Source organism: Balaenoptera physalus, assembly GCF_965194825.1.
Source record: "Balaenoptera physalus genome assembly, chromosome: 9".
NCBI lineage: Eukaryota > Metazoa > Chordata > Mammalia > Artiodactyla > Balaenopteridae > Balaenoptera > Balaenoptera physalus.
Genome location: NC_138888.1, coordinates 101,429,095 through 101,443,397, shown reverse-complemented (window position 1 = coordinate 101,443,397; position 14,303 = coordinate 101,429,095). Strand labels below are relative to the sequence as shown.

General features: G+C 37.8%; 1 protein-coding gene across 3 annotated transcripts in view; it reads left to right on the top strand.

Annotated features, from left to right (window-relative positions):
• The window catches only part of COL19A1 (collagen type XIX alpha 1 chain), a 398,856-nt gene that overhangs the window by 119,173 nt on the left and 265,380 nt on the right, over positions 1–14,303 (top strand). For 2 of the 3 annotated variants that reach the window (XM_082474166.1, XM_082474164.1), the window contains exons 11-12: positions 6,330–6,374; positions 8,997–9,041. In XM_082474166.1, the coding sequence (XP_082330292.1) occupies positions 6,330–6,374; positions 8,997–9,041 (90 nt within the window). The remainder of the gene's footprint in view (positions 1–6,329; positions 6,375–8,996; positions 9,042–14,303) is intronic. The other variant, XM_082474165.1, reaches the window with a different exon arrangement.

Below are 14,303 nucleotides of genomic sequence, written 5' to 3'. Positions count from 1 at the left end.
GAAAGAGACGGAAGAGTGTGCAGCCCCAGAACTGGCTTCCCATTTCCCTTGGAGACAACATGTCTCCCTCCTCTCTCCAGCATAAATCTCTAGGCAATTCTGCTGCCTTGTCCTCCGTACTAGGTTTGGAAATCTCCTGACTTTCTTACAACGTTGCTAAGGCATGTTCTTCCTCCAGACTTTCACAGCCATTTATCTCAGGCCTGAAGATAAGTAACCAGTGCCTTCAGTGCATTGAAGCTCCAGTAGAAATAATTGATACAGAGTAGAACTCTAAATTACTCAGCATGAGGACTACTTTGGACCAGAAATAGCCTGCAGTTACTGGTGTCTCACTGTCTCCAAGCAGGAGCTTACTGATGACACTATGCTTCTCTGTATATCTTCAGTTATCTCGTGTTAGAACACTTGATTCAGATGTCACTTACTCCACTCTAGGTAGTTCAGTGGATGATTTACACTAAATGTCCTCTGTTTCCCTGGTACTTTTGTGAAGCTTCAAGTTTACTTCAAGACTGCCTTCCCGCTAGTCTCACAAGAAAGTGAAAAGCCCACACACTCATTCTTAACAGATCCACTTTAAGAAAACCATACCGATGACATAGGAGCCTAGCTTTTGTAATGGGGTCTTACAACATTGGCCAAGGCTCAATTCCCTAACTTTGCTGTAAGTGGAAAGAAACGTTTACGTCTCCAAACCATTTCAAAATTACCTGTTTTCTATTTGAATAAGTCAGCGTAATTTGCACTCCAGTAATTTGAAAAAAGGATTGTAAAAATATCCTCTTTGAAAGGAAAACGTAATGGTTTTAGTTGACTACAAGTTCAATATATGCACAAGCAATTTAGCTTTAAAAAAGCAAGTTGTAGTAATGCAGGTATTGTATAGTATCCAGAACAAGGTGTGTGTGTGTATGTGCGTGTATGCCAGTCCTAATCTCTGTGTGGTTGAGACCATGTCTGGAGTGATGTGCTGAATTCTCAGTGCCACTTTTTAAAGGACAGCGTGTGCCCAGGCAACAGTTACTATAATATTAAGGGACTCCAAACTATCATTTGAAAAATGATTGGATTACTGAATAGGCTTGATGGTGACACAAAGGGATGTCATGTATAAGTCCCATGTGATATTTGTCCTGTGTGAAATAAGACCAATGGGCAGAAATTTGGGAAAGGTTAATTTGCGTTCAGAAGGCATTGTTTCAATATCCATACATCAAATTGTTTTGTTTTGCTCTCCACAATGCAAATTAAACAGCAAACTAGCCTGACTTTAAGAAGCTTTCAATAGGGTCAGTACCTTAGCAGATTCTTTGGTGGAGCTGGTGATACAAATGTATAAATTTACACCTGTCCCTGTATTTAAGAATACCCACCCTGCTTGTTTTCTAGGTGTGTGCCCTTGCATGTACTTGTGTGCACACAGATACACTCAGGTTAATAGTTTTTGAGAAAGTAGATGTTGGGTTCAGCTGCTACTAACTCCCCACATTTATATTACTATGATTAAAACATGTATTGACCATGTATTACCGATGGTGGGCTGGCTTTCTCTTCTTTGAAATGACCATAAGAATAAGTAATAATAGGGTCTCATTCGTTTTTGTTTAAGAATGTTTTAAATTTGCCTTATTCTGAGCATTCATGTGATAATATATCCCCATGTGTTAGCTGCATGAAGGATCCAACAAATACAAAGAATTCAAAAAGTTTGAAGTTTTAAACCCTATGAAGTACATAGTTTTTTTACTTAACAATTTATTTCTTGGAAAGAAGTCCCAGAATATAGAAGGAAAAAATACTCTTCCCTGAAATAAAAGGACTCTGATTGGATGAGATAGCGGAAAAAATATAGGAGATACATGTTTTATTTCCTGAGATATTTAGTTGAGTGGCAGGAATTTAGAACCATATAAAAATTAAATCTCGAAAGATTATGGCCTGAGTACAGCAGGACTGTTGTTGGGATTGTAGAGGTCAAGTTAGTGATACACAAAATCATAATCAGATTTACTTTTGGCTGCTTCCTTTATTGGTTTTCATGCTAGGATTCTGGCATTCCACTTCAGATATTTGTTACAGCTGTTGCACTCAAAACTCAATTTAAGTAAATTTACTCTTAATGAATATGAATTAATTAGTGGGAAAATATTGATATACTTCCGAGTATACAGTAAATTCAAACAGAAGATTGTGTTCCTGGGAAACTTGCTCTGAGTAAAATGATAGGTCAAATTACATTTTTAAATATGGAAACAGTGTTATAAATAGGATCTCAGACTTTTTTTTAACATCTTTATTGGAGTATAATTGCTTTACAGTGGTGTGTTAGTTTCTGCTTTATAACACTGAATCAGCTATGCATATACATATATCCCCATATCTCCTTTCTCTTGCGTCTCCCTCCCACCCTCCCTATCCCACCCCTCTAGGTGGTCACAAAGCACCGAGCTGATCTCCCTGTGCTATGAGGCTGCTTCCCACTAGCTATCTATTTTGCATTTGGTAGTGTATATATGTCCATGCCACTCTCTCACTTTGTCCCAGCTTACCCTCCCCGTATCCTCAAGTCCATTCTCTACATCTGCAGGATCTCAGACTTTATAATCAAAGTCTGAATGCCTAACTTTTTAAAGAAAAAAATCACCAAAACATAGTATATAACTTTCTATTTTCCAGGCTTAGGTCTAGTTATAAGGGAATTTTCGTTTACCTGCTTAATGTGCCTTTCTTTGCTTGGTCTCATTGGTACTAGGTTTGCAAACTACAGCCCTAGGGAGTGTGATTCTTTATTAAATGTCTTTCAGAGAACATGTATTTCCTGCATAAGAAAAGACATTGATTCCAATGTCAAAGAAATCAGGAAAACTAATAATTTATCTTGTATGCCTAGCTGTGCTTACTTCCGGGAAATGAGCAGTGATAAAAAGGAGGTAAAATGAAATCCTTTGATCAGCTTTTCAGAAAGCCACCAGTTGCTCCTAAATCACACCTAAGTTTTTTTCCAAAGCTTTCCAAAGAGGTTACTCTGAATTCTGGAAAGGGTTTTTTGGGTTGCTCTGTGAAGTTGAAGACACGCTCTGTATTACACTAATAACATGGCATCGATGCTATCAGCAGCAATGTTAGATTCTGCCCTGCTTTATATTACACGTATTCATACATTGCCCGTCTGGAGCTTGAATTTGTGATACGAAAGGGACGCAGGCCCTTTGATGGAAAAACCTGTAATAGAAAGTATATGCCGGAGAAACAAATTTTGAAAGTTATAGTAGATACAGGAAACATTGATTATAATCTTCTTTCAATAATGGGCTAAAGTATTGATGGGAAGCCAAAAAAGAAGCTTCTTATTTCCTCCTGTGCTGAGACTGGGAGCACCGAGGGACAGCAAGAGTTTAGAAAAAACAGCTAATGTCTGCTCATCCAGTAATTTTAGGCAGGCATTTATTTGTTGGATAGAATTCAATTTGACCCCAAGCTGCATGGGCACCAGAGCTTTGAAACTGTGATTCAGAGTAAAGAAGGGCTCATTCTGTTGACATAAATTAGGTTTTAGATAAAGTCCTGACAGGAGAAACATAGTCTGTTAATCTGTTAAACAAAATTTTGCTCTTTAAGACTATTTTCTTCTTTAGTTGTTATGCTCCTTAGTAGTTTTATTTTTTTTTTTTTTTGAGCTATAGTCAGAAACGAATATGCTAATTTATCCCTCAGGGACTGGAAAAATGACAAATGATTTTACATGATTATAAGTTTCTATGTCAGACATCTCTGGTAACTTTGAGAAAATCTGTGAGAAGAAAATAAATTGGTTTCTGAATACCAAAGTTACAGACTTGAAGCTTCAAAAGTTTTCCAGTATCTCAAAATCTTTCACATGTTGCTGTGTCACATAAAGCCCACTCATTTCCTGGGAAGAGTGATCAGTGGTGTCCATTGGGCTATCATGGAGCTTAGAATTATGTTTACATAACAAATTTTTGGTCAGGAAAGAGCCGAGACCAATTAACACTGGCCATAGGAAAACATTTTAATTGCAACAATCGTAAAACCAGTGTCCATTAAAGAGAGAAGCATTCTTCCTGTCAAGGAAGAATGGTACCCAGTTGACAGTGCATCTGGGTGTGACCCTGACCTGACATGTGCCAGAGGTGGGCCTTTACGTGCCAGTCTTTGGAGCACATGACACATAGGAGTGAGCTGTGAGCAAAGAAAAAGGGAAGGAGCTACTGACATTGCTTTTTTTTTCCCAAAAAGTATTTTTGGCAGTGTAGACTGTGTCAATGTACCTTACCGGATTACAAACCATATCTTGTTATCGTGTGTAACTTGTAATATGATGTAAAACATTATATTGGATCAACCAATGAAAATAATTCTGCTCCTCATGGACAAGTGGACATACTTCTGTGATGAGTATCAGCTCCGTTTCCATGGAATGTTCCCTGGTGTCAAAAACTTAATGTGCTTTGACTGTCACTTTATTAAGTGAAATGGGAAGTTTCTAATATATCTGTGGAATGCCTCAGGTCTAGAACTATAACAACTTTTTAAATGATAGAAATATATTTATTACATAGATAAGTACATTGTATTTTATTGATGCTTCAACACTTGGCCACAAAGTTTTGCCTTTAGTGTTTAGTATATTCTGTGATGATAATAGCTACACTGTGCAGCACAGATAATTTAATCTAGTCAAAGAAAAGCCTTAGTCTTTAAAATATGTTGTGTATATGGCAGTACACTGCTGGTAAAGATGACTAAGCCTTTCCAAAAACGTATTAATTGATGAAACGATAACGATCTCTTTAGGCTTAAACAGAACATATTATTGCTATTTTAAAATTTGAAGATATGATTTTTTTCTTCATATATTTGAATTTTATTTTAAAAACTCTAAGAAGTGATATCTAACTTCATTTTAGGTAATACTTAAAAAAACACTGTTTCATAAATGTTTGCTAGAAATAAAGCGGGTCAGTAGAATTGTTAGTTTATTTTGAGCTTTCTAAACCTGGAAACTTGGGAGCCCAAGTCACATCCTTGAAGCAGCAGCATTCCTGAGGCTCCACTGGGAATGTGCACATCCTCCCAGAAGTATCTCATTCTAGCTTGTGTGCCATTTGCAAACCGGACTTGTCAATCAAAGAGATGGCCCATGAATTCCAGTAATGGAAACTGATAGGCATCTGCTGAAAACCTTGGTACCCAACACAGGAACCAGATGGATGGACAGAACTCAAAATTCTCCCAAGTAACTGTTTCAATTAGAACGGCATTGGGCATGTCTTCAAAACTGATTTAAAGGCTATCAATGGGAATGAGAAAGAAAGTAGATATGCTTTACATGTATAAAAAGACTTTTTTTTAAATCAAATTTTTTTTTTAATTACACTATACTAGGTGTGCTTTATTTATTTATTAATGGCTGTGTTGGATCTTCGTTTCTGTGTGAGGGCTTTCTCTAGTTGTGGCAAGCGGGGGCCACTCTTCATCACGGTGCGCGGGCCTCTCACTATCGTGGCCTCTCTTGTTGCGGAGCACAGGCTCCAGATGCACAGGCTCAGTAGTTGTGGCTCACAGGCCCATTTGCTCCATGGCATGTGGGATCTTCCCAGACCAGGGCTCGAAACCGTGTCTCCTGCATTGGCAGGCAGATTCTCAACCACTGCACCACCAGGGAAGCCCTAAAAAGATAATTAATAAATAAATAAATAAATAAATAAATAAATATTTAGTTTTTAGATAAGAGGTCACTTACAAGCCAGAATGAGATCTTTTCCATGAGACAGTGCAGGTGGGTGATTAGGTGCGCAGAGACGAAGTAGGTGAACTTGAATTCCGGGTCTATATCCTGATTGTGTAATCATCTGTAAGAAGATGGTCATAATAGTCGTACCTATCTGATAGATTTGTTGTGACAACAGTGCCTGGCCCATAGACAGCCTGTGTCAGACTTTAATATTATGCCCAGAGGTTTAAAAGAGAGAAAATAAAATAAAGGGCACTAAGTAGCACGTGGGAAAGCATGGGCTGTAGAGTCTGAGAGACTTCGATTCAAATCTTAGGTGATGCTCCCAGTTGGTCACCTTGAGCATGCGACCGAACCACTCAGAGCCTCCGTTTTCTTATTTTCTGAATGCAAGTACTAGTCCTGGAGTTGGGAGATGAGGGATGGGTGCAAAGCCCCCTGTACTTGATACACGTTCAGCATTAGGCTGCCTTTCCCCGCAACCCTAGAACAAGTTGTTAAAAAACACAAACATTTCTTTATTCACTTGTTTTTTATGGCTAACAAAATATATTCTGTGTATTTCTTTTAGGGCGAAAATGGTTTACATGGAACTCCAGGCTTACCTGGTCAAAAGGTAAAGAGATTTTTAATGTTTCATATTAGTTAAGAACTTTAACATCTTGAAAGTTGAATGTACACATAATATAGTGAAGATTTAGAAAACGTGTTTAATGAAATTGTATTCCCTGAGTCAACCACCACTTGAACTTTCTTTCCAAAGAGAACCCATGGAAACGATCCCTTCTCAAAGGACCTACTTTAGGAGGGAGCTTTATCAGAGAGGTTTAGCCACATGCTTCTCTGGAGGAGTGGGCAGTGATACTTCATGGGGGCCCGGGGAGTGAGCACAGCTGCTCTGGGAATGTTTTCACTGTTGAGTCTAAAATGAAGACTGGAACAGGCTTTACTACCTTTGACAGTGTGTGGTTACTTCTTTTCCGTTTTGTATTTCCCAGATTGAGCTAAACGTAATGGTTACAATGATATAAAACATTAAATATTACAAAGATGCTACAACTAATCTCTTCAAAAAATTCTTTCAGAATGATAAATTCATAATCAGTAGGGATTTTTGCATTGGCTAGGGTGCTTCTTTCTGGGCCTAGAATCTTTCTCCTTACCAAGGTAAACTTCATTTCACCCCTTTATTGTCCATGGGCTGATTTTTCCTCCTGGGAAGAAATATGATTGTATGTGACCAACATTATTGGAAACACAGAGACTGGTTTATTCCGGTTTCCTGAAGGGATGGGGAGCCCCTTCAGGTGCCGCCAGCTGTCATGATACCACCCAGATAATCCCGCCACAGGGGAGAGCATTATTGGTGCAATATTAGATGCCCACCAAAGCCAAGCATATCATTTCTATGCGCTGGAGAAGTTTTACAGATCTTAGCAACAGGAAGTCAGAAGTTACTATCGCATCTAGGTTTTGCTCTGTAGCTTAAAAATTACCATTAAAAAGATATGCACGTATTTATAGTTACAGCTTTTGAAAAATCTTTCTTTACTTGCTTGCTGAAGATACTAAGATTGAACTGGCAGTGATGAAATGGCAAGCTTCTGCATTTCTTCACAGCAGTTCTAGACAAAACCCACTGGTACAGCGGGTGCTGCATCTGTGAGTCGAGTTGCCAGCCAAGGGGTGTGTAGCTTTATCTTCCGGGAAGCAGTTTAGGCCCTTCCAGCAGCTGTTTCTGGTGGCTGCGTCACGCTGGCATCGTGGCCGACGTACGGTGGTGCTCAGCAGCGTTGTGGCAGCTTGCATCAGCACATCAAGTTAAAGTCTACATTTTAGGAAACATGGTCGGAACAAGATAGACCACACATTCAGTGGCAGATATACTCAAATACTAACTTACTTTCTTTCCTGTACCTGTTTTGAAGGTAGATAAAGCAGAAGTAATTATTATTATTATTATTATTTTAAATTTTATTTATTTATTTTTGCTGTGTTGGGTCTTCATTGCTTCGCGCGGGCTTTCTCTAGCTGCGGCAAATGGGGGCTACTCTTCATTGTGGTGCGCGGGCTTCTCATTGCGGTGGCTTCTCTTGTTGCGGAGCATGGGCTCTAGGCGCGCGGGCTTCAGTAGTTGTGGCTCACGGGCTTAGTTGCTCCGCGGCATGTGGGATCTTCCTGGACCAGGGCTCGAACCCGTGTCCCCTGCATGGGCAGGAGGATTCGTAACCACTGCGCCACCAGAAGCCCCAGAAATAATGATTTAATCGTGTGTGTGTGTGTGTGTGTGTGTGTGTGTGTGATCGGGTGTATGAGTGTATGTATAATGTACACATAGTAAAAAGCAGGCATTCCTTTTCTTACATACAAATTTTAATTACATTAAGTGTCACCTTGTTTGAAGCACTGCAGATAAAAACTGGAGATAAGAAACCCTCCATCCCTCGTCTCGGTTTACTGAGCGCTTCCTGTGGGTGGAGGGGTGGGTATGACCCACCCCCCAGCATTCCCTTGCTGGCTACGCTGTTGTGAGTGCCTGATGTATATTTGCCGTTCAATGAATATTTGTTGATCATATGAATGAAACATCAGTACTCTAAATATCTGTGCAGAGTTAAGTGGGAAAATAAGCTTGTCAGATCAGAGAGGTTTTACCTGAAGAACAGGGGGTTTATACCTCTCAGAATCAACATGGTGAGTGAGATCCCACGCCCGTTCTGTGCTGGAGAGGCCGGCCATCTGGGTGGGAAAGAGCCTGGCGCCGGTGTCAGAGCCAGAACCCGAACCCTGGCCTCGTTCGTCACACACCCCTCCCTGGGACGGTCTTCCATGGAAGTCAGTTTGAGAAGGATGTTTCTACTGGATCTGGTGGAATAAATAGTGGTAGTAATAACAACAGTAATGGCTAAATGAGTCTGTGCCAGGTACACTATTTGATGCATTCAGTTCTCAAAACAGCTATGAGAAAGGTACTTTGGTTGCAGAAATTCCGGTTCATGGAGATTAAATTGCATTGCAAGTAGTGAAGCTATAGGTTTTACCCTAGAAAATTATTCCTTCAGTGTTTAGGAGTGTTTACATTTTGTATAAGTTAATATTGGCTTCGAGCTTACATTTTAGAAATGGTTTTAATATATATAATTATTGATTTTTCAATATTAGAAACTATTATTATTATTATTACTCGTGTTAAAAGTAGTGTGCCTGTTATTATACACATCATATTCCTCTTCTACAGGGAGAGCAAGGTTTTGAAGGTAGCAAAGGAGAAATTGGTGAAAAGGTAAAGATCACTTTTCATACTCATTTGTAAAAATAAATTGTGTTCTTGAAAATATTTTGAACTAGAATATTTAACTTGTTTTTGTGCTTTCCATAAAAGCAATTCAGTGATTTTTATAGAAATAATTTAAAATATGTGCTTCACTTAAGGTAGACTTACCATATCGATGCCTGTCATAAATCTTTCTACACTTGTTTAGGTGGTAGTTATTTCCACGTATTTCTAGTTAAATCATTCCATTGATACATAAATAATTCAAACATTTATTAAGCATTATATTTTTGTGCTGTAACATCATTGATGTGCTCATGAAATGTCCAAGTCTAAATAAATGCTTTGTTTATATGTACACCTAGTTTATCAGTGGAATTTTTCCTGAGGAAATAAATAAGTAGAACTAATTGTAATAGTCAAGGTCCAACAGAAAAGGGATGGCACATTCAAAATAGAATAGTGTGGAAGAGTTGAATAAAGGGAATGTTTAAAAGGCAGGGACAACATTTAGGAAAACCATAAGGATTGTGCAATATTCCAGCCTGGGTTATAGGGAACTCCTTAAACCCTGCCAGGTTACTGGTTACCAGACTCAGAGGTAAAGAAAGCCATGTGGAGAGGGCTGCAGATTGCAGCTGAGAGAAGCTGTTAACCCCCCCATTCAAGCAATCGTTTCACACATTCACAGCTTTGTACTCAAAGTGTCTTAGTCATCCAAAATTTCCCTTCACACAGTCATTTGCATTCTTCTGCATTTCATATGTCTAGTTTTATTTTCAAATAGAACAAAAACAGCACCATTCCTTTGTGTCATAAACTGCCATGTAATTGGACAGCCAGAGGGAGGCTGGAAAGGGGAAGAGATAATCTCAAATTAGATTGTGTGGCCTGTGTTGAGTTTTCTGAGCAGTTATCAGTTATTTGCTTCTTCAGTAAGTATTTATAGACAGAATGAGCGTCTATTATAATTATAAGACAAATTACACATGTTGTAAGCTACTTGCTAATTACTTTTCCTCACAGAACAGTGAGGGGGAAGGAAGGATAGCCATATAATTATCGTATAATTGAAGAGAAGTCCATTGAGTGATGACTGTTTTTTAAGTGGATCCTTCTTCTTAGGAATCTCTTGAATATTTTTGCTTTAGAATAACCGTCTTTGCAAGACCATGGCTTTAAATAAATGCTTTACATATTCCTGTTTTATTAACGGGACTTTACCTGTAGGAATAAGTAAGAATAAGCAAGGAAAACAGACATATTCTCTGTAATTTAAAGTCGCCATCTCACTAAAATCTTAGTGGCTATTTTGATATTTTAGATACACGGTTGGTATTGCTTAGTAATAAATAGATTCTCACAGGCTATGAGGTATTGAAAAACAGTACATCTGGCTTCAAAGATTTCCCTTCTAATTCCTCATATCTGTTAACTGTTGCCTTCAAATAGTCCATGTCACCAAGAGGTGAAAATATTTATGGAGAATATGATTGAGTTATCAGGAAGAAATAAAGCACCAAGTAGAAAAGACAATGTCTTGAATGAGAATTACAACTTAAATGGTTTATAGTCAAATGTAAGATTCACATAACAACGCTTATGTTAAAAATATGTTCTGCTTTGGTTTTTATTTACCATATATGGGATGTTTGAGTTTCTTCAGTGTTACATGCTGTGTATTATGATACATGACCACACATATTTTTCCATAAGAGAAATAGTTGATATCCAAGTATTCGTTTCTAGATTAGAAACTTTTTGTTTCTAGATTAAACAAGAAAAGTATGTGAGGCACTCATTTCTGTGTGACACCAGAATGAGATTCTTGGACTGCTTGCAACACAATTCGTTTTCTGAATAAGGACAATCTGATTTGAATTTCAATTCTTTGTGGAAAACTGAATATATAGTGAAAATAAGACTCACCTTTCTTCTTTAATTACCTTAATGTGGCCTCTACTGTGTTTAAAATTTGACTGTTATAAATGACAAAATTCACTAGTTGCAAAATGAAATAATTCAGGAAGTTGCTGTTGTTCAGAGATATCATATCTACCGAAGCCACGTGGCTACTGACCAAAAAAGGAAGTTTATCAACTATCAAAGAGAAAATACCATATGATGGTTTTCAGGTGATATTTCTGTAATCCAGTATAAACCACATAGAGGAATCTGCTGCTTTTCTTTATGGCTAGAAAACTAGCTTTCAGGCCAGCTTAACCCAAGACAGACTATCACGGCGTTCCTCAGTGTATTGAAGATGCTTCCCTCAGTCCAGAAAAGAACCCATGGAACTTGAGCGAGTATAGAGGACCTCATCTGAAAGCATATTCCTGAGTCTGTCTATAGCAACTTATAACAGGGCAGAAACTCACACCTCATTACCTAAGCAAACACAGTTCAGCCAAGTCAGTCCTGAAGTGAAAATTATTTGAAGGGGTGGTTCTTTCTCTCAAAGATTAGTTTCTGATGCTGGCAAGACTCTCCCAGAGGACAGCTGTCTTCAGGTTTGCCACGTTCTGGTTTATCTTAGGAATGACCTCGCCCCACTGACCTGTTACTGGCTGGAGCATTGTTCAAGGATCCCTGGATCCCTGACAGCATAGCCCGTGCGGCAGGAGAGGGGATGTCTGTATTTTGGCTGAGGAATAGACCGCCAACTGAGGTCTACATTCCGATTTCTCTGTTTCTATGAGTGGTCTTAAAGATCCCTTCTTCGGGGGATTTTCCTTAGGTTCCTTCAGTATTACTGTAGATGTTATATGGCTACTACTAGCAGTAAACAAAATGAAGCGTTCACTCTTCTTTTTTTAAAAATTTATTTTATGGAAGTATAGTTGATTTACAATGTTGTGTTAGTTTTTGCTGTATAGCAAAGTGATTCAATTATACATATATATACAATCTTTTTCATATTCTTTTCCATTATGGTTTATTACAGGATGTTGAATATAGTTCCCTGTGCTATACAGTAGGACCTTGTTGTTTATCCATCCTATATATAATAGTTTGCATCTGCTAACCCCAAACTCCTACTCCATCCCTCTCCCCAACCTTGGCAACCACAAATCTGTTCTCTATGTTTGTGAGTCTGTTTCTGTTTTGTAGATAAGTTCATTTCTGTCATATTTTAGATTCCACATATAAGTGATATATGATATTTGTCTTTCTCTATCTGACTTACTTCACTTAGTATGATAATCTCTAGGTCCATCCATATTGCTGCAAATGGCATTATTTCATTCTTTTTTTATGGCTGAGTAGTATTCCATTGTATATATGTACCACATCTTCTTTATCCATTCATCTGTCGATGGACATTTAGGTTGCTTCCATGTCTTGGCTATTGTACATAGTGCTGCTATGAACATTGGGGTGCATGTGTCTTTAAGAATCATAGTTTTGTCCAGATATATGCCCAGGAGTGGGATTGCTGGATCATAGGGTAGTTCTATGTTTAATTTTTCGAGGAACCTCCATTATGTTTTCCCTAGTGGCTGCACCAATTTACATTCCCACCAACAGTGTAGGAGGGTTCCCTTTTCTCCACACCCTCTTCAGCATTTATTATTTGTAGATTTTTTAATGTTGGTCTTTCTGACTGGTGTGAGGTGGTGAAGAGTCCACTCTTGATGACAGTTATCCCCACTGTCAGCCTTCCTCGTAATGACATAGTCAAACCAACTCTTGTTATACGACAAAGGTAGATGCAAGAGCTAGGCTCTGAATATCACTTTAGAAAAAGGCCATCTGGCAGGGGTTCAATGAAGTGATCATCATTCCTAAACGCTGAGCCCAGATCTTTACTTTAGATCTTTGTGAAAATAGGAATATTACTTGGTTGCATTTATGAAAAGGAGCAAATAGAAAAGCAAATGTAAACATCTGCTTCATAATAGAATTCAATATTTTAAGTAATTGCTTCAGATCATGTAATTTAGTTTGCTTTTAAAATTCTCATTCTTGTATGTTGTCAGTCAAACCCTAACTGACTTAAAGTTTAAAAACTAATTTCTTCAGCATTAAACTTGATTCTGCTGCACTTTACTGTTAACATATCATTTAATTGTGAGAGAGAAACATCCAGTGGCAACTGTTACTCTCGCCACAGTGTTCCTGACATTTTCTAGCTAAAATGTTGTCGATTTTGGTTCATTCAAGAGTGACATTTAAGATAATATGGGCACACACGGCAGCAAATCTTTACAGGGATCTAAGATGTTTCAGCAAGTGTAAAACTTTTCCATTTGATATTGAGATTATCTGATCTCTTCAAGATCTCATAAGTTTAATGAAAAGAAAAGAGAACAACCCAATTGCTTTTTGTCATGAACCATGTGGGTCCAGGAGATGTGGACAGTGTGCAACAGTTGACATGTTCTATAGCCTAGAGTGTTAATGGTTCAACAGTTTCTGACTTAACGGGCATTACCTACTTTCATCATCTTGATCAATGATCTTTTCTTTCGCCCTGAGTTAAACTAATGACAATAACCATAACCATAACAGTCACAAATGCATATGATTCCTGCTTTAATTTATCTCTGAAAACTTTGGAAAACTGGTTGCTATAAATTTCCAGTGACTTGTGATTTTTACTGTCTTCTTACCAGAGTGTTGTCTAGGTCCTGAAATGCCATATATTTATTTAAATCAGAAAATTATATTTAAATATTTATTACTCTGGTTTTATAGCTGTTGCAAGTATTTTACCTGACAGAATCCACTGGAAAAACATCTAACTGATGCCTATTTTAGTTGGTTTATTTAACCACGTATTATTGTATTATATTACTGCAATATAAGAGTATAATATGTAATATAATTTTGTAGAAAATGTGATATTCAAATGAATAAAATTATTAAAATGTCTATTGTAATGTATGGTTAAGTACAAGTATGCTTTACTAATCCAAAACTATCTCGGTTATTTATAATTAAGGCATGCATCCGATCATTTGTATTTCTTAATTTTCAGATGACATAACTCAAATTTTCATTGGCCATCCTAGAATGAAATATACATTTAGGCTTAGTGTTGATTTTATGAATGATGTGCAGCCTTTTGCCTTCTAGCATTAAATATCATGAGATTATAGTCAATAAGGCAGTCAATAGTAATCATCTGCTACTAGAAACAACAATTATGGCTTCAAATAAATCAAGACCTTTTATACTGGAAGATATTTTCACTTTTCATTAGTCAATTTTCCATCCAATTGTTGTTATGGTAATTGCACATAGAACTTGAGTTGAGAATTTGAAGGC